At 41.6% G+C, this 24,231-nt stretch overlaps 1 protein-coding gene across 2 annotated transcripts in view; it reads left to right on the top strand.

The window, feature by feature from the left end:
- Window positions 1-21,706, top strand: part of GALNT13 (polypeptide N-acetylgalactosaminyltransferase 13) — a 435,862-nt gene extending 414,156 nt beyond the window's left edge. Inside the window, exons 11-12 of one of the 2 annotated variants that reach the window (XM_040357944.1) lie at window positions 14,110-14,301; window positions 21,211-21,296. In XM_040357944.1, coding sequence (XP_040213878.1) covers window positions 14,110-14,295 — 186 coding nt within the window. In that variant the 3' untranslated portion in view covers window positions 14,296-14,301; window positions 21,211-21,296. Of the gene's footprint in view, window positions 1-14,109; window positions 14,302-21,210 lie in introns of both variants that reach the window. The other variant, XM_040357945.1, reaches the window with a different exon arrangement.
- Window positions 21,707-24,231: the final 2,525 nt, after the last annotated feature.

Below are 24,231 nucleotides of genomic sequence, written 5' to 3'. Positions count from 1 at the left end.
TGACATTGGAAGAATGATGGACTCTAATTAAATCGCTGACAGACAATTATTATACCTGTGGGGGAAGGGAGGACGACGCCTGTTAATTGGTGCATTGTGTGCCGCACCACCGTCTTTATCCAGTGTAATGCCGGCAGTCTGACAGTTGCTTGTGTCCTATTATAAATAGAGAATTTGAACTGTGAGAGCTGCAGGCTATCCAGTTATTGGGTAGGTAAAGGATAGCACAGGAAATTGTGTATAAAACCGTTGAAAAGCACCTTCTGGTAAAATGTTGCTATTTAAAGCGAAGAAGGCAGCGTACTAAACAGAAAATAAATGCATAAAACGGATCCAAAGTTTGAAAAGCAAAATTTGGACATGTAATAAGCCTTGCACTTTATTTATTTAAAGTAGGTCCACACCCTAACTGGAATGACATTTAGTTGGTAAAGAAATCTGCATTATATTCAATGTGTGGTTTGCTCTTAGAAAATAATAATACATTTTATTTGCATCCTTTGTTGCATCTCAGTGCTGCTGAAGGATGTCATCGCTATGGATTGGCTTCCTGGTGATAATGAGCATTGGCACAGCTGCTTAGAGTCTCCACTGAAAACACCTGCTAATGAGTGACAATGAGTAGTTTGAAGACAGAGCCCCTGGCCGGAATAAGAGGGTGGGGGCGGGAAGGGGTGGGTGCAGAAGGGGAAGCTGCCCTGGGCATAATGGTGTGAAGTGGAGGAGTTGCGTTGAATGCCACCCAGCCCCATCAAGTTCTCCATTAGTGCAGGAATGGCACAGGATATTTCACTTCCATCTTCCATAACTCACTTCCTCTGCAGCTCTGACAAATGACATATTTTGCAGAATGTATCAGTGGAAGCGAAGAACTGAAGTCTTTATTTGCTGGCTTCTGAGTTTACAAAAGAAATCAGCATTTTGGGCGAGTTGTCAAGTGGATCGCATGCTGATGGAGGTCTGAATAGGGTTGTGTGGGCCTGTGCCACTGGCACAACAGAAGGAGATCCTCTACCCAACATATGTCTCATTCCTGGGGTCTCAACTGTCCCCCCCCCCCCCCGTAACTAGATGGGGTCAGCCTGAGTAGCAGCAGAACTAAACAATTTTAGGGTGCTGTATAACTATTCTCCATGTCTCTAATCTATGCTCCATTTGCTGAAATGCCTTATTCCCTAAGCAATGCTGTACATTCCCTATTCCACGCCCGCTCATTCTGCATGCAATGCTCTACATTCTCTATTCTGTTTTCCTTCATGTAATATGAAATGCTGTACATTCTCTATGTTTCCAGCCTCCTTCTGGCTGCTATTAGACATGTGCATTTCATTTTGTTTCGATTTATTTTTTAGAGTAAATTTAATTTTTGGAGATTCGGATGTAAACAAATCCCTGAATGGGCATAATGAATGTCAATGAATCAGATTTTTTTTATATCAAAATGAATGAATGCATTTGTTTTATTCGGATGACGTCACATGATGCGATAGTAGTTTGGGACCATAGGGAAATACATTTCATTTTTGAATTTGATCAATAATTTGGATTCAGATAACAAATGGATCCAAATTGCGTACCATTCGTTCATTTAGATGCACATGATGCCAGTCAATATTGTCCAATCAGCTCATGCCATTCTTCTACATGGGCTGGGCTAACATGTGAAATCTTCATATCCTTCCCATTCGAATCTGTCCGATTCGATAATATATCAAGTATATAGCAATCTTCTGGAAAAACTGCAACATTTTTCTAATCCACCTGACAATGAATATACGAAATGTCGAAGATACTAAACAATTTAAAAAAACGAATCAGGTCAAAATCACGAATATAATGAAATTAAATTCTTCAATGAACATCTGAAACAAAATGAAAATTTACAGTGTGCACATGTCTATTTGCTATGTTGCACATTTCTTATTCCGCCAAGCCCCATTCTTTAAACCAGTAATTCTCAACCTAAGTCCTTAAGTACCCCCAACAGGACATGTTTTAGGAACTTCTCTTAGATAAAATAGCTGTCCAAAATACCAAGCTATTGACTTTGATTTAAAGCACCTGTGCAAGATAAAGGAGAACCTGCAAACACGTCCTGTTGGGGATACTTGAGGACTGAGGTTGAGAACCACTGCTTATTAAACTAGGGTTGCACCGGTATTAGTATCGGTATCGGTGCCATTACCGAGCATTTGTCCGAGTACTGGTACTCGGGCAAATGCTCCGAAGCTTAATCCGATCCCTAGACAGTCAGGGATGATCAGTGCGGCGCTGGGGGGGAGTTACAATCACCAATTTCCCTGTATAGCTTTCAATAAAGCAGCTAACAGCCGCTTCTCCTCCTCTCCCCTTTTCAGCTGCTTTATTGAAAGCTATACCGGGAGATCGGTGATTGTAACTCCCCACACCGATCATCCCTGACTGTCCTGTGCCCCCAGTTCCCCTCCAAACTCCTCCAATCCCCCTCTATGCTCCTGTCCCCCTCCAAAAGTATGAAGCCTCGTACACACGACCGAGGAACTCGACGGGCGAAACACATCGTTTTGCTCGTCGAGTTCCTTGTTAGGCTGTCGAGGAACTCAACAAGGCAAGTTTCTCCATTCCCGTCAAGGAAATAGAGAACATGCTCTCTTTTTGGCTCGTCAAGTTTCTTGACAGTTTCCTCAACGAAAATGTACACACGACCGGTTTCCTCGGCAAAAAAAACAAAAAAACAGCAAGTTTCTTGCTGGTTTTTGCCGAGAAACTCGGTCGTGTGTAGGAGGCCTCAGTGCTTGTACTCGGTCTTAAAAAAGTGGTATTGGTGCAACCCTACTTTAAACCATGCTGTACTGTATGTTGCCTATACCACCTCATTCCATAAGCCATGCTTTGCAAACCATTCGCCATCACACCTCATTCTGTATGCCATGCAGTATATTCCCTATTCCACAATGCATTATAACCTTTGCCATGCTCATTCCATACTGTATGTTCTCTATTCTGCAACCCCTCATTATGTATACCATGCTACACAATTGCTATTCTACATACGTTTGTTTTGCGTGCCTGCATGCCATTCTGGGAGTCCCCTATTCTGCACCACTTGATTCCATACACCATGCTGCTGATTCCTTATTCTGCCTCAGTCCATATATTATGCTGTGCATTCCATATTGCACCCCACCTCATTCTGTATGCAATGTTGTACATTCCCTATTCTTTACTGCCTCACATTCACACTATACATGGTGACATGCATTTTTCTGCAGAAGAACAATGCAGATCATCAATAGGATACATAACAACCAGGAGACCTGAGCAGGAAAGTGTCACATTTATAGGCGGTAATAATTCCACTGCTAAACGTTTCACTTCACACTGCAGTTGGAGATTTGGTCATCTGAACATCTATTTGTTTGGCAATTTGCACAGGAATCTCCATAGACTGTACACAGTGCCGAGGTTGTCATCATATTATTTCATCTGCTTGTCAAATGTTTTTAGTCTATAAATACTCTATTTATTCTATTGGTGAATGTTCTTTAACTCTTAGGCCCCATACACACCATAGAATCTATCCGCAGATAAATCCCATCAAATGGGTTTCTGCGGATAGATTCTATGGTGTGTACACTCCGTCGGATATTTATCCGCGGATAAATCTCCCCTGGGATGGATTTCCAGCAGATGGATATTTGCTGACATGCACAACAAATCCATCTGCTTGAATCCATTTCAACGGATGGATCCGCTCGTCTGTACAGACTTACCGGATCCATCCGTCCAAAGGGATTCCCCGCACGCGTCGTAATGATTTGACGCATGCGTGGAATTCCTTATATGCCAGCGTCGCGCCCGTCGCCGCGTCATAATAGCGGCGACGGCGCGACACGTCATCGGCAGAGGATTTCAGCGCGGATTTCAATGCGATGGTGTGTACACGCCATCGCATAGAAATCTTCTGAAATCCTCGAGAGGATTTATCCGCGGATACGGTCCGCTGGACCGTATCTGCGGATAAATCCTCTCGTGTGTATGGGGCCTTATGGTCGAATATTCTTTTGGCAATTTTCCTCTTAGGATTGTTATAGAATGTTACATAAGCTAAAGGCAACAAATATAAACTGACATTACATACATATTATAAACATTTCAAGTATAATTCAATACTTCTGCGTGAATGATGAGACATGTAGAGCATGTATTATAGAAAAAATAATGAATTCAGCTGTAAAGAAAACGAGTAAAGAAAATATGTTGAATGTTATAGTCTAGTAAAAAGGCAACTTTAAACATATGACTTCTTGTATGCTCTTTTTTGGCAGTATGCAGGTAAATGGGAATATAATTTTGAGGTAAGAGATGCTTGTAGAAATTCTACCTGATCAGAAATATAGTAAAAACCCCTCTGTTGTCAACTAGATTAATACTATAGACTTTGCTTCCTTTTGTGTTTTTCCTTTGTAATGATCCCCTTAGATACATTTGGTATTGGAGGTCATGAGTTAATGAGTAAATAATATGTTTCTACTTAGTTCTGCTATTAAAGGCCAAATTTCATAAATCTGGAGAAAATACAAGGACTGCAAAAGAGAAGTTGTAGACAAATTAGGTTTCATCTTTCATTTTGTAGGAAAACATTTTGATTGGTATATATTAATCTACATGACATGCTATTTTAGACCCTAATTGTAAAAAATTGTAAGAAGAAGAAAAAAAAAGCACAAAAGAAATGGTTTCTACCCATAATGAGAGTAAAAAGAAGTAGACTGTATGTAACAATCATGCATAACAAATTAACTAAGTACCTTTGCTGGGCTTTCAACACTTGGAAAATTATATATTCAACATGCAATAATAATCTATTAGAAGGCACTAATTCTAAAGCGGAAATTACCTTTACAGTAAAACCTTGGTTTGAGAATAACTTGGTTTGAGAGCGTTTTGCAAGACAAGCTACATTTTTTAATACATTTTGACTTGATATACAAGCGATGTGTTGATATACAAGTAGTGTTTTGTCACAATTGAGTATAAAAGAGAAAAGAGGAGCCTCTAAGTGTAACAATATGGTTACATTTAATGAAGGTACAACATTTAGCAACATATTGCTACACTTAGAGGCGCCTCTTCTATTTTATCCCCTGTAGCTCCTGCTGGATTTTGCTTATATTCCCCTTGTGGAGGCTTCCATTTGTAGATGGACATTTTATGGTTCCACAACCCGGTCACGTTGCTATAATATTTTTATATGGACTGTAAACTGAAGGACAGCGCCCAGAGGCGATTCAGTTCGCATGTGTTGCGCTTTACAAGTCTCTCACTCACTCACTCACTCAAGGACCTATGAATAAATGGTTGTGGAATGAATCATTTGAGTTTCCATTACTTCTTATGGGTAAATGCACTTTGATATACAAGTGCTTTGGATTACAAGCATGTTTCTCGAACCAATTATGCTCGCAATCCAAGGTTTTACTGTACAGATATTCTGTAGTATCACTAGATCCTTCCCATATACAAACACTGTCAATATTATGGGCAATATTGTCCAATGGGGGTAGTTTACAATAAACACCACAGCTGATAAATTCTCTATCATCCCTTCGACCAGTGGACAAGTGCCTTAGTGGTCCCTAGGTAGGTCCAATATATAATAAATAAGTCCAATATATAATAAGTTATGCATAGATCGAGAAGTAAAATCACTCGGGAACTCTGGCCAGAGGCATCTCAAGTTACTAATAACGTACTTTGTTTGGCAGATTCACAAGTGCTGACATTTGTATGCTAAAGAGGGTTCTACCCCATTCAGACCTTAGTGATTTAAAGCATGTTTCCTGAAGCAATTCATTCCTTAATATCAAGATTCCAATTATATTCAGTTGTACGTGTCCACACCTAAGGCCCCGTACACACGATAGAATCCATCCGCTGAAAAATCCCAGCGAATGGGTTTCAGCAGATAGATCCTATGGTGTGTACACTCCAGCGGATCTGTTTCCGCGGATATTTATCCCCTGGGATGGATTTCCAGCAGATAAATATTTGATGACATGCTATCAAATCTATCCGCTGGAATCCATCCCAACGGATGGATCCGCTGGTCTGTATAGACTCAACGGATCCATCCGTCCGAAGGGATCCCCTGCATGCGTCGTAATGATTCGACGCATGCGTGGAATTCCTTATATGACAGCGTCGCGCACGTCGCCGCATCATAATCGCGGCGACGGCGCGACACGTCATCGCCAGAGGAATTCGGCACGGATTTCAATGCGATGGTGAGTACACTTCATCGCATGGAAATCCGCACAAATCCTCGAGAGGATTTATCCGCGGAAACGGTCCGCTGGACCGTATTCGCGGATGAATCCTCTCGTGTGTATGGGGCCTAAGTGTTGTGTCGTTTGAAGCTTGTTGCCCAAAAATGTACATGAGCTTCTTTGGGATAGGGTTGTGCATGTTTGGCCCCTATAGATATCAATAGGAGCATCTGAAAGGGATGATTCCTAGTAATTCCTTCTCCTAGTAATTAGCTTCCCATTGACTAAAACAAAAAAGCTCAAGCCTTATAATCTTTCCACGTGACCGAATGGCCGAATTTGGGGATTTCAGTTGGTCATTGTAATTAATAATTTATTGTGTTTTTAACTTGCTACTATATAGTATACCAGCACTTAGAAACACAGTGCATTCTAGAATATGAAGTGTTCAGTATAACCCTATACTATGTTATAAATCATTTGTCACTAATATTACAATGTGTGTCCACATAAATCTACACTTTTCTATCATTTTTGTTGTTGTTCTAGTGAGAACATTGTGACCCACAAAATCCCCTCTTAGAATAAAGCTGTAAATGCAGTGGCCATCTGTAAATCACGGTGATCAGCTTCTATAGCAGAATCTACTAACCATCGTAAAAAAGGAAGTCTGTAGCACTTAGCTAAAATTACACATGATATGTCACTGAACTCAGCAAATTAGAACATTTGAAGGTTGTTTGCTAACATTAAAGGGGTTGTAAAGGATTTTTTTTTTTTTCATAATAAGCATCCTTTACCTGCAGACATTCCTCTTTTCACTTCCTCATTGTTCGTTTTTTCTCAGAAGTTGCTCTATTTCTTCTCTGTTCTGTTCACTTCCTGCTTGTCTGATTGTTACTGACCACCGTGACGGGAGGCTTTACTGCGGTGGTCAGTAACGTGCTCACCCCCTCCTGGGAACTACATCAGTGCGGCAGGACGCTTTCTATGTGTTAGAGACTTTAAGGAGGTGTGACTTACTGGGCATGCAGCAATGCATACTGGGAAATGTAGTTCTTATATGAACGAGCGCTGCAAACCAGGAAGTGAATGAGAGAACAGAAACTAGAACGCCGGAGGTGATATAGATGAAGGAATTTTATATGTATTTACTAGTTTTTTAACAAAATCATTACACTATTCTGTCTGTCTACCTTGCAGACATTAATTTTAGGCAAAAAAATGTTTTCCTTTACAACTCCTTTAAGGGTACCTAGGCCATGTACTATTGCTGGCCTTTAGAGTATGTCTTGTAATGCATATGAAACCTAAAACACAGTAAGGAAGTTATATACATTTATTTTGAATAAAGTAATATTTTTAAAATGGAGAATAACAGTTATGGCTGATCTTTAGATTTATGGAATGGATGGCCATTGCATTAGTCACTTTTGTTTCTCTGATTATGAGAGATGTCTACGTTGTGCATCTCTCATGCATTGCCAAAACTGTAATACATTTTATTAGCAACATATTGGCAGTGTTAATTTATTCTGCAAAAATATTTTCTTTGACTAAATGAACACTATTTTAGTTGACTAAAATACAACTAAAACTAAACCAATTCAGATGACTAAAGTACAACTAAAACTAAATTGCCATTTTAGTCAAAAGATTCAAATACAATTAAAATTAAAATGGCATTTTAGTCTACAAAAAACAGTGACTAAATCTAAATCAACATTTTATGTCAAAATGAACACTGCACTACCACATAAGAATAGGTAGGGGGCATCTGCTAAGCTGCTGAAAGAAAAAAAATGAAGAAAAGGACTTTTCTTATTGTTTTTCTCAATATTTAGTGTTGGTAATATATTCAGGTATTATGTGGAAAGGCATTACAGAAAATAGAGTTTACAATTTGACGTCAAAATTAACACTGCACATTGGTAAGAGCAAGCCTATCACAGATCAATTGTAATTTATCTGAAAGGAGTGCACATTGTCATGTAGAGAGGTCGCTAATCATTAGAAGCCTGGTGTAAGCATTCTTGTGCTCTACTACGTGGACAAGGACCAGGTGAACAGGGAAGTCCTGTGCTTATCCTACAATAACCAACCAGATTTCAACTTGATTAGTTTAAACCATGTAGAATACAGAAAGATGAGTTTTGATTTGTATGTATAGGCTGTCTGGACTGTCTGGCTGGGTAACTCCTGTATCAATAATCAAACAAACATTTAAGTTGCCCATAAACTAGTAAATTTTCGAACAAATGTCCCATTCCTTCAAATGTTCTCATCAATGAACAATGATTTGACCTCCATAATAAAAATTGAAAGAACATTCTTAAGATCAAACAAAATTCTACTAGTGTATTGCCAACTTTATTTGTATTCTGTTCAGACATCTTTTTAGAATTGTGCTGTTGGTTTGTGACATCTGCAAATGATGCTTTATTCACACTATACTGCATCATCTATGTGTGTATCTGATCCACAGTTTGGACGTAGTCCCTCATACTGTAAGAGACCAAGAATACCTTTCTTCAACGTTGTATAAAATTCTATTCTTAGTATATACAAGCAGTTTAAGGTAACCTTTGCTCACTTTAACCTTTCTAAATTGTCTACAGGCAGGTGTCTGATTTAACAATCATATACTGTAAAAGTTCCTGTGGTCAAGTGCTCAGGTCCACCATATCCCACCTTCAGGCCCTTACTGTTAAAAAAAAGGTGCCTCACTGATCAAACATAAGCATTGGGTGTCTCTGGTCCTAGAGCGTTAAAGCACAAAGAGTCCCTGGGTTTCAGGGTTCCTAGCAGTGGCAGCTGGTGCTCCATTTTTTGGAGGGACAGCAAACAAACCGCCTGCCACCCCACCCCCCTGTTCGGTCGATCAGTCAAACCCCCTGTCGTTTGCTTGTCCACCCACCAGCCCTGCACTTACCCCATCTAGGTCGTGGGCAGCTTCCTCCTCGACGGCTTTACCCTTCATCTTCCTCATCAGTGGTGGCTTCACCCTGCGTCTCCTCCTCCTCAGCGTCCAATACAATTGCTTCTCCTCTCAGCCAATCGGGTCTTAGGTGAGGGTGAGGTAAGGTTCAGCTGAAGTACATTGAGAGCACAGAGAGCAGTGCAACACAGTGTCCTAGATTGGCCTCTGGTTGGCTGCAGACCCTTCATGCATATACTGCTAAATGCCTGCTTTTCATGTAATATAAGACAACTTGCATTTTAGGTAGCTTAGCAGTCTTAAAATAGATGGAGAGGAAAAGTATAATAAATGTCTCCACAGCACCTCTGAGACTGCTTACCCACAATCTTCATTTAAAGCGGAGTTCCGGCCACAATTTCACTTTTTAAATATAAATACCCCTGTAATACACAAGCTTAATGTATTCTAGTAAAGTTAGTCTGTAAACTAAGGTCTGTTTTGTTAGGTTGTTACAGCATTTAGACACTTTATAAAATAGAAATTGACTGGGGCCATCTTAAGTGTGGGCATCATGAAGCCAGACTGTATGACTTCCTGGATTTCAGCCTTGCAGATCTCACACATGCTCAGTGCTGCACAAGCAGTGTAATAGGTTTCAGATCAGGTTTCAGCACCTGTACTGTCCAAGTCACATGATTCTTTGAGACTGGGGAGTGCACAGACTCCAGGAAAGTTACACCCACTACATTCCCAGGAGTCTGTGCAGTGTAGGTTAGGAAGCTTAAGCACCTAGGTGCAGGAAGAGGGAAGATTAACTATTCTGCCTAGCAACAACACTTTGAAGGCATCTAAAAAAAAAAAAAAAAATCTTAAAGGACTAATGACATTTTTTTAAAACTACTGATGTAATGTTATATTTATGGGTGGAACTCCACTTTAATAGTTAAAAATTGCTCCAATAATACTTTATACCTTTATGTTGTCACATGACCTCAAACCCAACATCTAATATCCCTTCCTCTCCAGGCGATAGGTTGAGACTTTCATAGGAACTGATTTAAAGGCAGGACATAAAACCAAAATAAATTAGGAAGGAGCTCTATGGGGTAGCTCCAAACTGGACACTATGAGCTCCTTCCAGATTGACAGCGCTTGTGAGTCGGAACGTGCCCCATCATTATGCATGCACAATAAGGTAGGGAAGCTTCTAGGTGCTGACTGAGCTAAGGTATTCTTCATTTGAATGGCAGATACTTAGGGCTACTGGTCCAACACTGGAATTCGCTTGGTGAGTAGGGAACTGGCAGGATCAACAGGTACTTGCTACTTTATAGCAAAGGACTGGAAACATGAGCATTATATAAATGTTTATTTGTTGTTGGGATCTTTGATTTCCATTTTTGACTGAAGAGACACTTTAAAGAGACTCTGTCACCAGACCATTAATTTAATTAACAATCATTCCATTATACATCTATTTAACATACTGTATTTTAGTCATGTATTTTGCCTCCCTTGTGTAGACCAGTATCCAAAAACCATGGAACCACTGCTGAATGCCGCCATCTTGGATGTGGTGTCAGCAGCCCCAGCAGACTCAGAGCTGTCACTTCCCTCTCAGCAGCTACCTGAATGGTTGTGAGGTGGAAGAGGTGGGGCGGAGTTGCTGAACCAGCACAGAGAATAGTGACACTCTCAAAAAAGGAGAGGGCTATGATGTACGAGGTAGGGCCTGTGGTAGGAAATCTTGCAAGTTTAAATGCACATTGCAAGTGAATTAAAATGGAATTGAAAAAACTGATAGTAAGTATTTATAATGCTTTATTTTTCTCTGCTAATTTAGTGGCAGGGTCTCTTAAATGTGGTTGATTCAACTATGTCATTGCCACGCAAAGCACAGAATCCATGGATAAAATAATCCATGTGTGACCCTACTGTGTTAAATGTGTATGTTCACCATTATCCACCACACATGCTTGTACATGCTTCGTTCTCCCATATGTGGGTGGGCCTTAAAGGCAAAGTTCATCTTTACCAAGAAAAAAATAAGTGCCTGTAGATCAAAACAAGCTATGCAGCTTTGACCAAAGGTGAATAATGATCTTGCTATAGGTGTTGGCCACTTACGTACCTACTCCAGCCTTGCCGAAAACCTCCCAGAGGTGTCATCATCCTGTCCATCCTTGTTGCTAGGAAGTTGCTAAGAGGCTCCCATCTGTTACAGTTAATTCAACCTCCCCTCCCCCACATATGCTTTCTCTCCCTTGAAGCTGAGCATTTATGAGCTTGTTCATGTGATGGTTTGGAAAATCTCCTGGGATTTCAGGCTCCGAGAGGCACGTAAATTATAATTATTATTACACAGGTTTTATATAGCACTGACAGTTTGTGCAGTGCTTTACAACAGTAGGGAAGACAGTACAATTGCAATACAATTCAATACAGAAGGAATCAAAGGGCCATGCTCATTAGAGGGAGGATCAAGTGATACAAAGGGTAATAATTGTGGGGGGTGAGCTGATGAAGCAAATAAAATAACAATAGGTAGAGGCAGGGTAGGCTTGTCCGAAGAGAAAAGTTTTTAGGGATTGCCTAAAAGTACATAGATTTGGAGATAGTCTGACAGATTGGGGTAGGGTATTCCAGAAGATGGGAGAGGCTCGTAAAAAGTCCTGGAGGCTAATATGGGAAGAGGTGATGAGGGAGCTAGAGAGCAGGAGGTCTTGGGAGGAACGAAGAGGACAATTAGGTTGAAATGTTGAGCCTAGCCTAGTGATGTAGCTGGTGGCAGAGTTGTGGATGGCTTTGTAACTTATTGTTAGTATGTTGAAATTATTACATTGGGTAAGTGGCAGCCAATGAAGGGATTGGCTGAGCGGTTTGTAAGGGGGATGAATCTGGCAACAGTATTCATGATGGACTGAAGAGTGGATAGTTTACTTAAAGGTAAACCAATGAGGAGGGAGTTGCAGTAGTTGAGGCAGGAGATAACCAGGGAGTGAATCAGGAGTTTTGTGGTTTTATTGGTTAGGAAGGGACGTAGTTTGGAGATGTTGCAGAGGTTGAGGCCACTGAAAGGAGAGTTCAGAGACCAGGAAAAAAAATCGGGCACCCGGGCTTGCGGGGATGGTTGTGCCATTGCTCTTGACAGAGAAGTCAGGGGAAGAGACATGTGGGGGGGGAAATATTATGAGCTTGGGTTTGGACAAGTTGAGTTTGAGGAAGTGGTGTGACATCCAGACAGATATGTCTGTCAGTAAGTTAGTAATGCGTGAGGAGACTGATGGAGTTAGTTGAGGGGTGGAGAGATAGATTTGGGTGTCGTCAGCGTAGAAATTATACTGAAAGCCGTGTGTGGCAATCAGCTGACCCAGGGAAGATTGAAAATAATAGAGGTCCAAGAACGGACTCCGACAGAGAAGGGAAGAGGAGAGGAGGAAGTAGAATTGTAAGTGGTACTGAAGGTGCATTGGGATAGGTAAGATGAGAGCCACCGAAGAGTGTCAGGGAGACTGAGGGAGTAAAGTTTTTTGAGGAGGAGGGGGTGGTCAACCGTATCAAAGGCAAATGTCTAGAAATATTAGTACAGAATAGTCGTTGTTGGTTTTTGCAGTTAGTAAGTCATTTGTGAGTTTTAGAAGAGCAGTGTTTGTGGAGTGTTGAGGGTGAAATCCAGACTGAAGGGGATCAAGAAGGTTATTCCTTATTAGTGGTCACTTAGTTGGTTGTTGACCAGGCGTTTAAGAAGTTTAGAGGAAAAGCGATAGGGTCTGAGGTTGGTAGGGTCTAAGGACAGCTTTTTAAGTATGGGTGTGTAAATGGCATACACATATAGCAAGGGAATTATGCCACTTTGGTCAGAGCTGCTCAGTTTGTTTTTATCTACAGACACCCCTTTATCTACAGACACCCCTTATCTGCATAGGCAGTTTTTTGGTAAAGGTGAACTATCCCTTTAATGTAACACAAATAAAAAACTATCTTCATACCTGCATATACTTATTTTCTTGGGAAGCTGCTTGGAGTACCACTATGCTTGACTAGCAGTTACATTTGGTCTAAAGTGACTCCAGCAGCCATTTTGTACTGTACGCATAAGCGCACTTTTGCATATAAATTCTGGCAACCAGTAAAAATTCAAACACTGGGAGAGGCCAAGAAGACACAACTAAGTGCAAGATTGTGAGATATGGAATTTAACAGTAAATAAAACCAAGAAAATTAGGAATATACAGCAACCATTTTGCAGGTATGCTATAAAGGTGAACTTACGTTTAAAGAGGACCTGTCACTTTTGTACACAGTACCTAGAAAACGCTGTGCTTGTGCAAACTCTCTCATCTCTCTGTTTTCTCTTCTGCTTGAGAGGGTGAATAAAAGTCATGATACATATTATGGAAATGTAGCAGATTACAGTCTACTGGTTCCATTATGGTGACATCACAGATATATAAACAAAAAAGCTCAGAAATGGCATTAGGGAGACCCTCTTTTAAAGTGAATTTATTTGTATTCTTCATTTGAAATCCATTGACAAGCATAAGACAACAAAAGCCTTTGCCAGAATACACAGAGAATACACAGCACAATAGGCAGTGTATAATCGTATTGTTAAAGAAAATCTGTGCTGAGATATGGGGGCTGCCATTGCTGACCTCCTTCTAAAAATATTGGTTGCCTGGTTGTCTCTGACCTAAGTATTTTATGGGTCACTGACCTAGAACAAGCATGCAGGTTAGAAAGTTGAAAAGTATTAAAAATACTGGATCAGGCAACATGCAATTTCCGAAAAAGAGGCCACCACTGACAATCTCCTATTCTCTCTGAATAGCTTTCCTTGAACAAGTGACAGGTCCTCTTGAACATCCTTATCATGTTATCATGCATTAATCATGCTTCACATTTTTGTTTTTACCTCTTTTGTTTCTTTCTGTTGCACAGACCCATTCATTTCTTCATATCATAACTCAATCATGTTTGACTTTAAGCCACATAGAGGATGGCACTTACGGCCCCACTGTGGAGTTCTGTACTGGCAGCAAGCACCAAGTGTGGATATTTAGAAACTATACCAGGCGGGAGGTTTTTAGAAATATTTTTTACAGTCCCACTGATTACTTTCTATGAAAAGAGGTTGGTATTCTATAGTGGCATTCCTTATGGATGCAGACAATATATACTGTATAATACAACGGTTGCTTGGTAACTGCAGTGTAATAGACATACATTTTATATGAAATATATTTGCTCAGGTATACCTTTAGTGGCTAATCTATAATGATAAGGACAGGCAGTGCAATAAGAAGTGTTGCAAAAAGTATTTATTAGTCATTGGGTGGATTTACTAAGCAATTAGAGTGTGCACTTTGCAAGTACAGTTGCTCCAGAGTCCAGTGTGGCGATAACCTCATAGAAGCCGCTGAAGATTTGACCGGTTCTTTCCCAAAATAGTGCAGAGGCAGACAGGAACACAGCAACAGTCTATTCACTCCGGCTCATTGAATAGTCTAAAGCCTCGTACACACGCTCGGTTTTCTCGTCAAGAACCAGCAAGAAACCAGCTGGCAGAGCTTTCTTGCCGAGTATACCGGGCGTGTGTATGAGGCTTTCAGGTTTTTTTCGTCAAGAAAACAACCTAAAATCTCAACAAGAAAAATAGAGAACCTGCTCTCTATTTTCTCGTCGTGATTCTCGGCAGTGTTTTCCTGCCGAGAAACCGGAGAGTGTGTATACTAACCTGTCACAGTGGAAACCCGTGCATGCTTGAAATGAGTTTGACGCATGCGCAGTAGCTTCCTAGGCATAGGTAGGGTGCAGAAAGATGATGGCCACGGCATCGAATGTGACGAGCGTGTGCTCGGCATACGCAATGACGTCACCCCATTCTTGAAGTGTCTGTACACTCGGGCGCCAAGAGATTCTTGCCAAGAATCTCATCAGGAAAAACTACGTTTTTTTCCTGACCAAATTCTGTCCCGTGTGTACAGGGCTTCAGGTTTGTGTTTGTTATATTTTATTGCTTGTGAAAACTTGGAAGGGGATTTAGGGGTGATGTGGAATACTCTAAAACACTTGAGCACAATTCTGCAGAGGACAACTCTCTCTCCAAACAGCAGCAACATGGTCTTTTACTCACAGCTGGGAACCATGAGATAGATTTGCAGAACAAGTGTTGGTAGACAGTCTATAGGTCTATAGTCTATAGGTTCATGGCTAGGGACCATAAAGTAGGTTTGGGACCCGGTAAAGGTAGATTGGCACATTCTATAGGTTCATGGCTAGGGACCATAAAGTAGGTTTGGGACCCGGTAAAGGTAGACTGGCACATTCTATAGGTTCATGGCTGGGGACCATGAATTGAGGTGCAGAACAGAAAATAGGCTCTACTCACAGAATCAGTCCATGTAAAGTAACTCAGCATCCAGTCCCAAGGTACCAGAGGCAAGCAGCCTCCCTTCTCGATGCTCATTGATCCATTCCCTCAGGTAAAAAAAAGAGGATCTCCTCAGGGCTCTAAACCAGTGATCTCCAAACTGTGGCCTGGGGGCCAGGTGCAGCCCTTTGCTTGCTTTTATCCGGCCCTCTTTCATCTACTGATACCAACATTGGGGTATAAATTTCCCCACTGACACCAATGAAGAGGCACAATTTCTCCCAATGGCACCAATGATGAGGCACAATTCCTCCCACTGGCACAAATAATGAGGAACAGTTGCTCCCATTAAGACAAACGATGGAGCATTATTTTTTTCCTCACCTTTTATACTCCCACTGGCCACAGTCAGGCCCGCCTAAAGTATAAAGGACAGTATACTGGCCCATAGTGTAGAACGTTTGGAGACCCCTTTTCTAGACTATTTAACAGCATCCCAGCCATCAACCGGACATTGCCCCATCCCAGAGATTGGCTAGGTCCTGCTCAGTATTCAGACTGGTCATTTGAATTCTCCTTCCCTAAGCTCTAGAAACGTCTTCTAGAGGCAGTGGAAAGCAATCAGATTCCCAGCCTGTGAAGGCCTGAACAGGCCTGACTAAGCAATCACTGCTCCTCTGGCTACAGCAAGAGCCAACAATAGCAAAATAACTAGGAGGGTGCTACATCAGTAAATAGGGGGAAGCTCTGCTAACTTCCATCATCCAAATCATGTAAAAATGCTGTTTTTTATTTTCCTTGCATGTGATTAGGTATTCTTTGCAAAGTGAAGCCTCACCTAATTTCCTAAACGCTGGAGCAACTGCTCTTGCAGAGTGCACCATGTATTTGCCTTTAGTAAATCCATCCCGCATGTTCAGGATTTTAAAATGTATTTCTGCCTTTGAAGTCAAATTTGAGAAACCCCACTAAAATAATGAGCAGGTTTCTATTGAGCAGGTTTATAAATATTATTTCATAGGCAGCTTGAAATTGTTCAGAATAGCTTGCAATGTGAAATTAGGGCACAAACTGAGGGACAGTTAACATAAAAATGCACCACCCAAGCCTTTAGATATTTAAAAGAGAAGTATGGACTTAAAAAAGAAAATATTTATATTCACCTAGATGGAAGTAGCATAGATCTGATGCTGCATCTGTACCCCACTGGCTCTGCAGTAAGAACTGAGCGATCAAATTCCACTGAACACTCAGTTATTCCCCTCCGCTCAGAGCAGAGAGCCATGACTGTTAGACACCAGCTCTCTACTCTGACCCTCCAGAGATATGGTTGCTATACATAGTAGTAACATCACCTGGACTTGTTCTGTAATGTTGAGAATGTATTTTCATTCCCTCCAAGCCACGTCTTCAGCTCCAATGAGTGCCAGGAACATAGTCCAACATTTATATTCACACAGGTAGCACTGACAACTTGATCCAATCACCACAGAATGAGTAGATGTTGATTGCCCAAGAACAGGTTGAAAGGTGCTTGGACTATTAAGGCCCCTTTCACACGTGCGGACCGTATGTCCGCTTTTTCATCCATCCCTTTGCGGATGAAAAAGGGACATACATTGGTCCCAATGAGATTGCGGGTGTCAGCGGATGAACATCCCTGACACCCGTAATCGTCCGCCTCCGCAAAGATCCGATTTTGCAGACGGAAGAAATCCCTATTTTTCTTCCGTCTGCCGAGCGGATCGGATGAACCCGGGCATACGGTCCGTGTTTATCCGATCTCCCCATAGGGGAGAGCGGAGAAAAGACAGGGCGGTCCCTGCACAGTGTGCGGGGACCGCCCTGTCATCCGTCGGCTCAGCGGGGATCAACGGAGCAATCCCTGCTGAGCATACGGAGCATACGGAGGCGGATCATTACTGATCCGCCCCATGTAAAAGGGGCCTTACACACATGCCATGGTGATTGCAACATTGATCAAGGTGTTGGTGCTACCCGTGTGATTAAAAAAATCTGGGGTACAGTATGTTCCTCAAACTTATGGGAACTGAAGAAGTGGCTTGGATAAGCTATGAAATGTATCCAACATTACAGAACATGTCCAGTTGAATGTAATACATTTTTGCTAAACATACCATGACCTGGATGAATGAGAACCTTCACAGACATGACTGAGAAGCTAGAGAGAGACCGTTGACTCTATTGGGGAAGCTGTTTTTTTTTATTTTGACTGAACTAGCTGAAATATGTCCAGGGACATCCAGTTATGGTGCTGGGTCATCATGAGTACAACCCAATTCCAAAAAAAAAAAATGCTGTGTGAAATCTATTGTACATAAAAACAGAATACAGTGCTTTGCAAATCTCATAAACCCATATTTTATTCACAATAAAAAATAGAAAACATCAAATGTTAGAAAAAAAATTGAATAATTTTGAAATTGATGGCAGCAACACGTCTCAAACAAGTTGCGACAGGGCAACAAAAAGCTGGCAAAGTAAGTGCCAGTTAACACAGGGGCAACCTGACTTACAGCCGCGATTTTTTAAGGCGATTTGGAGGCGACCTCAGCACAACTTTGAGCAACTTACAACGCAACTTAAAGTTGCCTTCAGGAGAGGTGACTTTGGCTGTGGCCAATCACAGAATAATCAGCTCTGTGGGAGGGAGGGGTTGCCTGGGTAAACAATTTTCTTTTTCCTGTAAAATCGCTTCAATATAGATGGAGATCCGACTTGGAGGCAACTTCCATCGAAATCTAAGTTGCCTAGAAGTCACCTTGAAGTAGTACAAGAACCTTTTCTGAAGTCGGAGCAACTTCAGTAGCGTACATTAAGACGGCTCTTATTCACTTCAATGGATTTTCTTATGTCCAGCGACTTGGGGCAACTTGAGGTCTGACAAGTCGGATCCCAAGTCGCTGTAGTGTGAATCGTCAGTTAGTGGTACACTAGAAAATGTTTCAAATAATTTGGTAAATTGGCAACAGGTCAGTAGCATGACTGGGTATAAAAAGAGCATCTTACAGAATCAGAGTCTCTCAGAAGTGAAAATGGGGAGAGGTTCACCAATCTGTGAAAAGCTGCCTCTAAAAATTGGCAAACTATTTCAGAATAATGTTCCCCAACGTAAAATTGCAGGCCTAAATATATCATCATCTACAGTACATAATATCAATAGATTCTGAGAATCTGGAGAAATCAGGGGACAAAGACAAAATGCAATATTGGATGCCTGTGATCTACGGACCCTCAGACGTGCACTGCATTAATAACAGGTATGATTATGTGATGGAAAACAAAACCAAAGAAAACCAAAACCAAAGAAAATTCCCAGCTCAACTCACCAACCAGTCTGCTACCAACTGAATTATCCTGTCTAACAGTTTGCGTTAAAAACAAGGGTTTAGTTAGCACACATTTCCAAATACATGCGTAAGCTGTAGAGATGCTCCAAGGCACACCAATATTTCTACAGTCCTAACTCTTGGAAATTTATGAGCACCTCCATAGTATAAGCACATGCATTCTAAAGGAAAGATAGAGGGCAGGTGAGCCTGGAGGTAGCCCACCCCTCTATAAAGGATCAGGGGCACAATGGACACCCAGCACATAGCACAATGGTAGAAAAGGTATCCAGAGATGATTCTGAGGTTGACATCACTGCATGGGCTCAGGAATACCTCCACTGTCTGTGAACACAGTTCACTGTGCCAGCCAAAAATGCAAGTTAAAGCTCTATCATGCAAAGAAGAAGCCATATCTGAATATGAACCTAGAAACGCCACATTTTTTTCTGGGCCAAAGCTCATTTAAACGGTCTGTTGCAAAGTGGTAAACTGTTCTGTGGTCTGACGAATCAAAACGTATCATTTTTTTTTGGCAACAACAGGTGCTGCCTCCTTTGGACTAAAGGAGTGGGAACTCCCAGCTTGTTATCAGCCAGCATCCTTGATTGTATGGGGGTGAATTAGTGCATATGGTATGGGCAACTTGCACATTTGCAGGGCACAAAAAATGCTAAAGGATATATCCAGGTTTTAGAGCAGCATATGTTCCCATCCAGATGACTTCTATTTTGGGGAAGGCCTTGCATATTTCAGCAGGACAATGCTAAACTGCATACTGAATCTATCACAACAGCATGGCTTCCTAGTAGAGGAGTCCAGGTGCTTAACTGGTCTGCCTGCAGTCCAGACCTTTCTGCATTTGAAAATATTTAGTATATCTTAAAAAGAAAAATATGACAAAGAAGACCCAGGACTGTTGAACAGTTTTAGAATCGTACAGTATATCAGGCAAGAGTGGAACAACATTCCTCTCCTAAATCCCCAAAAACTGGTCTCCTAAACTCCCAGACGTGTACAGATTGTTTTTAACCAGTTCAACCCCGGAAGGTATTACCCTCCCAATGACCAGGCCATTTTTTGTAATACAGCACTGCGTTACTTTAACTGACAATTGTGTGGTCCTGCGACACTGTACCCCATTTTTTTTATCTAATTTCTTCATCAGTTTAGGCCAATATGTATTCTGCTACATATTTGTGCTAAAGAAAATCCCGATAAGCGTATATTGATTGGTTTTGTGCAAAAGTTAGTACATCTCCAAACAATGGGATAGATTTACGGCATTTATTTATTTTTTGGTGGGACTGCGACATTGCGGCAGACAGTTCAGACACCTAACTGACACTTTTGAACCAGTGACATTATTACAGTGATTAGTGCTAAAAATATGCACTGTTACTGTTAACATCAGGGGCAATCATGGGGTTAAGCGTGTCCATAGGAGGTGCTTGCTACCTGTGTGAGTGATGGTCGGGATAAAGACAGAGATCAGTGTTCCTGCTTAGCAGGAACACAAGATCTCTATCTTCTTCCCTGTTAGAACGGCAATCTGCCTTGTTTACATAGGCAGATCACCGTTCTGCCTCTCTAGGGAGCGATTATGGGTGGCCGGTGGACATTGGATAAACCGGACCTGCTGATTGGCTCCCTCTCTGTCCAATCAGCACGATCGTGCGTGCCCCACTATCTATTGCACAAAATGACATACAGGTACGTTGTTTTGCGCAATAGAGTCGCTCTGCCTTAGTTTATCTGCAGTAGGTGGTCTTTAAGTGGTTAAAAGAAGAGGGGATGCTACACCATGATAAACATAGCCCTGTCTCAACTTTTTGGGTGTGCTGCTGCCATAATTTTCAAAATTACCTTCCTTTTTTCCTAAAATGTTACATTTTCTCAATCTTAACATTTAATGTGTATTCTGTTTCTATTGTGAATAAAATATGGGTTTATGAGATTTGCATTTTGTTTTTATGTAGACTTTACTTTTTTTAAATTGGGGTTGTAACAATATTCTGTCAATTTACATTGTATGCAACAGTGACAGGTTAATATTATGGTAACTTTAGAAATGTTCTGCCTGACAAACACATGGTAACTGTCAAATCTCTTTTACCCGAACGACCGTATCAAATAAATGCAAGTTCACTGATCTGGCAAATGTTTAATAGATCAACTTACACTCTATGATATACTACATTGTTGCAACATGTTATTTTGTTTTTATTATTATTGATTACAAAGGGTATTGTGCTTCAACTGTATCATAAATATATGTATTGTAGTCAACCTTCATTAACCTTTTTGCTATTTTTACAGCACTTTGTCTTGAGACATATCAACAGCAACCAATGCTTGGATGAGCCGACAGAAGAGGACAAAATGGTCCCAACAATGAAGGAGTGCAACGGAAGTCGATCTCAGCAGTGGCTTTTGCGTAACATGACGTTGAACGCCTAAACCTCCACGATGGTTAGCCAAGCAGCTCTCAACATTTACAAGAGTCTACAGACCTTAATTATCAACTTAAGGAACACTTGAATGGGAATATAACACCTTTCAGACTCTCAGTGACGTGAAATAATTAAAAACCTCTTTGAATTCAGATGGGAGGACGGAAATAGAACTTTTTCTAATTTTTCTTCCGCGAACAATACATGCCTGTACAGGCCCAATGGCAAACTGTGCCAGTTTACAGGAGAACAATGAGAAACGTCGGAAGCTGTATATAGTCATCCTGCCCTGAAAACAACTATATTTGTCACAGATGAACTTATGTGGATTGAAAGGATTGAATAAAAAAAGAGAAAATGTATTTTACTATAATATATGGAGATGAACCAGGGAAAGTCTAGTCAAAAAATACATTTCAACAGGCCATCAATTAATCGTATGGATAAAGCAAATCTGTGTTCAGTCTCCCTAAAGCAGCAAAAAGTAGCGCAGGGTTTATAAAGCCCCATGTTTATAGTGATGTCCATAGACCACTGCAGTAATTAATGTCCAATCAAATGATCAGGTAAATGTATTTCCGGTGTTCCAAAACAAGAGTTTTGCAACATCTTAAGCCTTGTACACACGACCGAGAAACTCGACGGGCGAAACACATCGTTTTCCTCGTCTAGTTCCTTGTATGGCCCCGTACACACGACCGAGGAACTCGACGTGCCAAACACATCGAGTTCCTCGTCGAGTTCAGTGTGGAAGCCGCCGAGGAACTCGGCGGGCCGACTTTTGCCATTGAACAACGAGGAAATAGAGAACATGTTCTCTATTTCCTCGCCGAGGTCCTCGTCGGCTTCCTCGGCCGAAAGTGTACACACGGCCGGGTTTCTCGGCAGAATTCAGCTCTGAACCGAGTTTCTGGCTGAATTCTGCCGAGAAACTCGGTCATGTGTACGGGGCCTTAGGCTGTCGAGGAACTCGACAAGCCAATTTTCTCACTTCCCGTCAAGGAAATAGAGAACATGCTCTCTTTTTGGCTCGTCGAGTTTCTCGACAGTTTCCTCGACGAAAATGTACACACGACCGGTTTCCTCTGCAAAAAAATATCTCCCAGCAAGTTTCTTGCTGTTTTTTGCAGAGAAACTTGGTCGTGTGTACGAGGCTTTACAGTTAATTATCTTTATAAAGCAGCCACAGAGTAGAAAAGCCTGCCACCATACATTTAGTATGGAACCTTATTATCAGTGGAAGCAGTGGTCTCATTGCAGAAGTGCACCTCCCGCTCCCTGCGTATTGAAACAATCTAGCTCTGACTCTACTGTAGGCATGTCAGACCCCTACAGGGAGACCATTGCTTCCACACAGATAGCAAAGGTTCTTTAGATCACCAGAAAGGGGAGCAGCTGTGAGCATCTGCTTCTCTATTTTTTAAGTAGAGGGGCAAGTATTATCTTGCAATTTTTGCCAATATTAAAATTTCTTTTAAAATTCTTAAAAAATTGGTGTTGGGTACCCTTTACTTTGTTCTTAAAGCCGCATTCCAGGCATGGCAATTTTTACATAGTTACCATGGTCCAACTTGGACCAGTGTGAGCTTGTATGTGCCATGCCTGTAGGATCCCTGAGGATTCTGGAAATCACTGTAGTAGACACCACTACTTCAGTAATCTCCACTAGCTTCTTGGTTCCGTGCTGAGTGGTTGCCCTGCTGCATTGGGAACCAAGGAGACCACTTGCTCTCATTGCCTTGCCCCCCCACTTCATTCAATCAAAAGAGCACCTTGCATTCACTTAGAAAATGCAAAATGTTCCCTGAATAGCACCCGTTCTGAGAGAGCGAACTCCTGTTTTCACAATGCAACAGGGAAGACGCTCGGCACAGGATCTGGAAGCAAGTGGGGAGCACTGAAGTAGCGGTGGCTACAGGGGCGGACTGACAACTCATGGGGCCCCCCGGGCAATAGAAGATTATGGAGCCCCCGGGCTTACAGATGGCCACCAAGCCAGGAAGCAGTACAGAGGCGGGGCAGCTAAAATCTCGGGATTTTCACATCAAAAGCATGTCGGTTTTGGACATATCAGGGACAGATGTAAAAAAAAACACAGATTTTTACATACTGTCTCTGGTTTTACTGAGCCTGGCAACCCTGATGGGGTCCCCTAGTGGTATGGGGTCCTCGGGCAGTGCCGAGTGCCTCAATGCTCTGTCCGCCCCTGGGTGTCTACTACAGTAATTTGCCGCTTCTATAGGGATCCCACAGGTATGGAATATACTGTACATACTTATATCAGTCCAAGCTAAATTGCCAGACCTGGAATTCATCTTTAAAGACATCAGACTTCTATTTAATTGAGTGGCTACAGTGGCGAGATCTGTAAGCTGCTGTTTCAGCATTATCCTCCTATAGGTGCCATCTCAACTGGATGCAGTAGTAAAGATGCCCCAGCAAAAAAGCCCCCCTCACCCCAAAGCTCAATCCAGACAATTTTTTTTTGTTTTAGTTTTGGATAGAGTAGCAAAAAATTTACATTTATCAAGTTTTTATTTCTGTCTGTGACCTCCTTCTTGTGTCTGTGACACCTGTGAAACAAATGAGGGGTGCCGTTACCCGAACATGAAGGCACATACAGCAATAGAAACATTGTCAGAAACGTTATCCCTTCTGCACATTAACAGATGGTAATAAAACCTTCACAGAGGCGCTAACCCTTCCCTGCGTGTCAAGTGTTATGCTAATCCTGTTGTCAGTGATAATAAAATGCCAACCTGCAGTGAATCTTTTCTGGGAAGGCTAGAAGGGGGGCACTAGTGAAAGGTTTGACGCAGTTCTTTTAAATTCTAAAACTGATACTACATGGTCCTGAAAAATTGCTATATTAATGCATGTGTGAGCA

This window comes from Rana temporaria, chromosome 6, assembly GCF_905171775.1.
Source record: "Rana temporaria chromosome 6, aRanTem1.1, whole genome shotgun sequence".
Taxonomy (NCBI): Eukaryota; Metazoa; Chordata; class Amphibia; order Anura; family Ranidae; genus Rana; species Rana temporaria.
The sequence above is the reverse complement of the archived record's forward strand: the minus strand, read 5'-3'. Positions and strand labels throughout refer to the sequence as shown.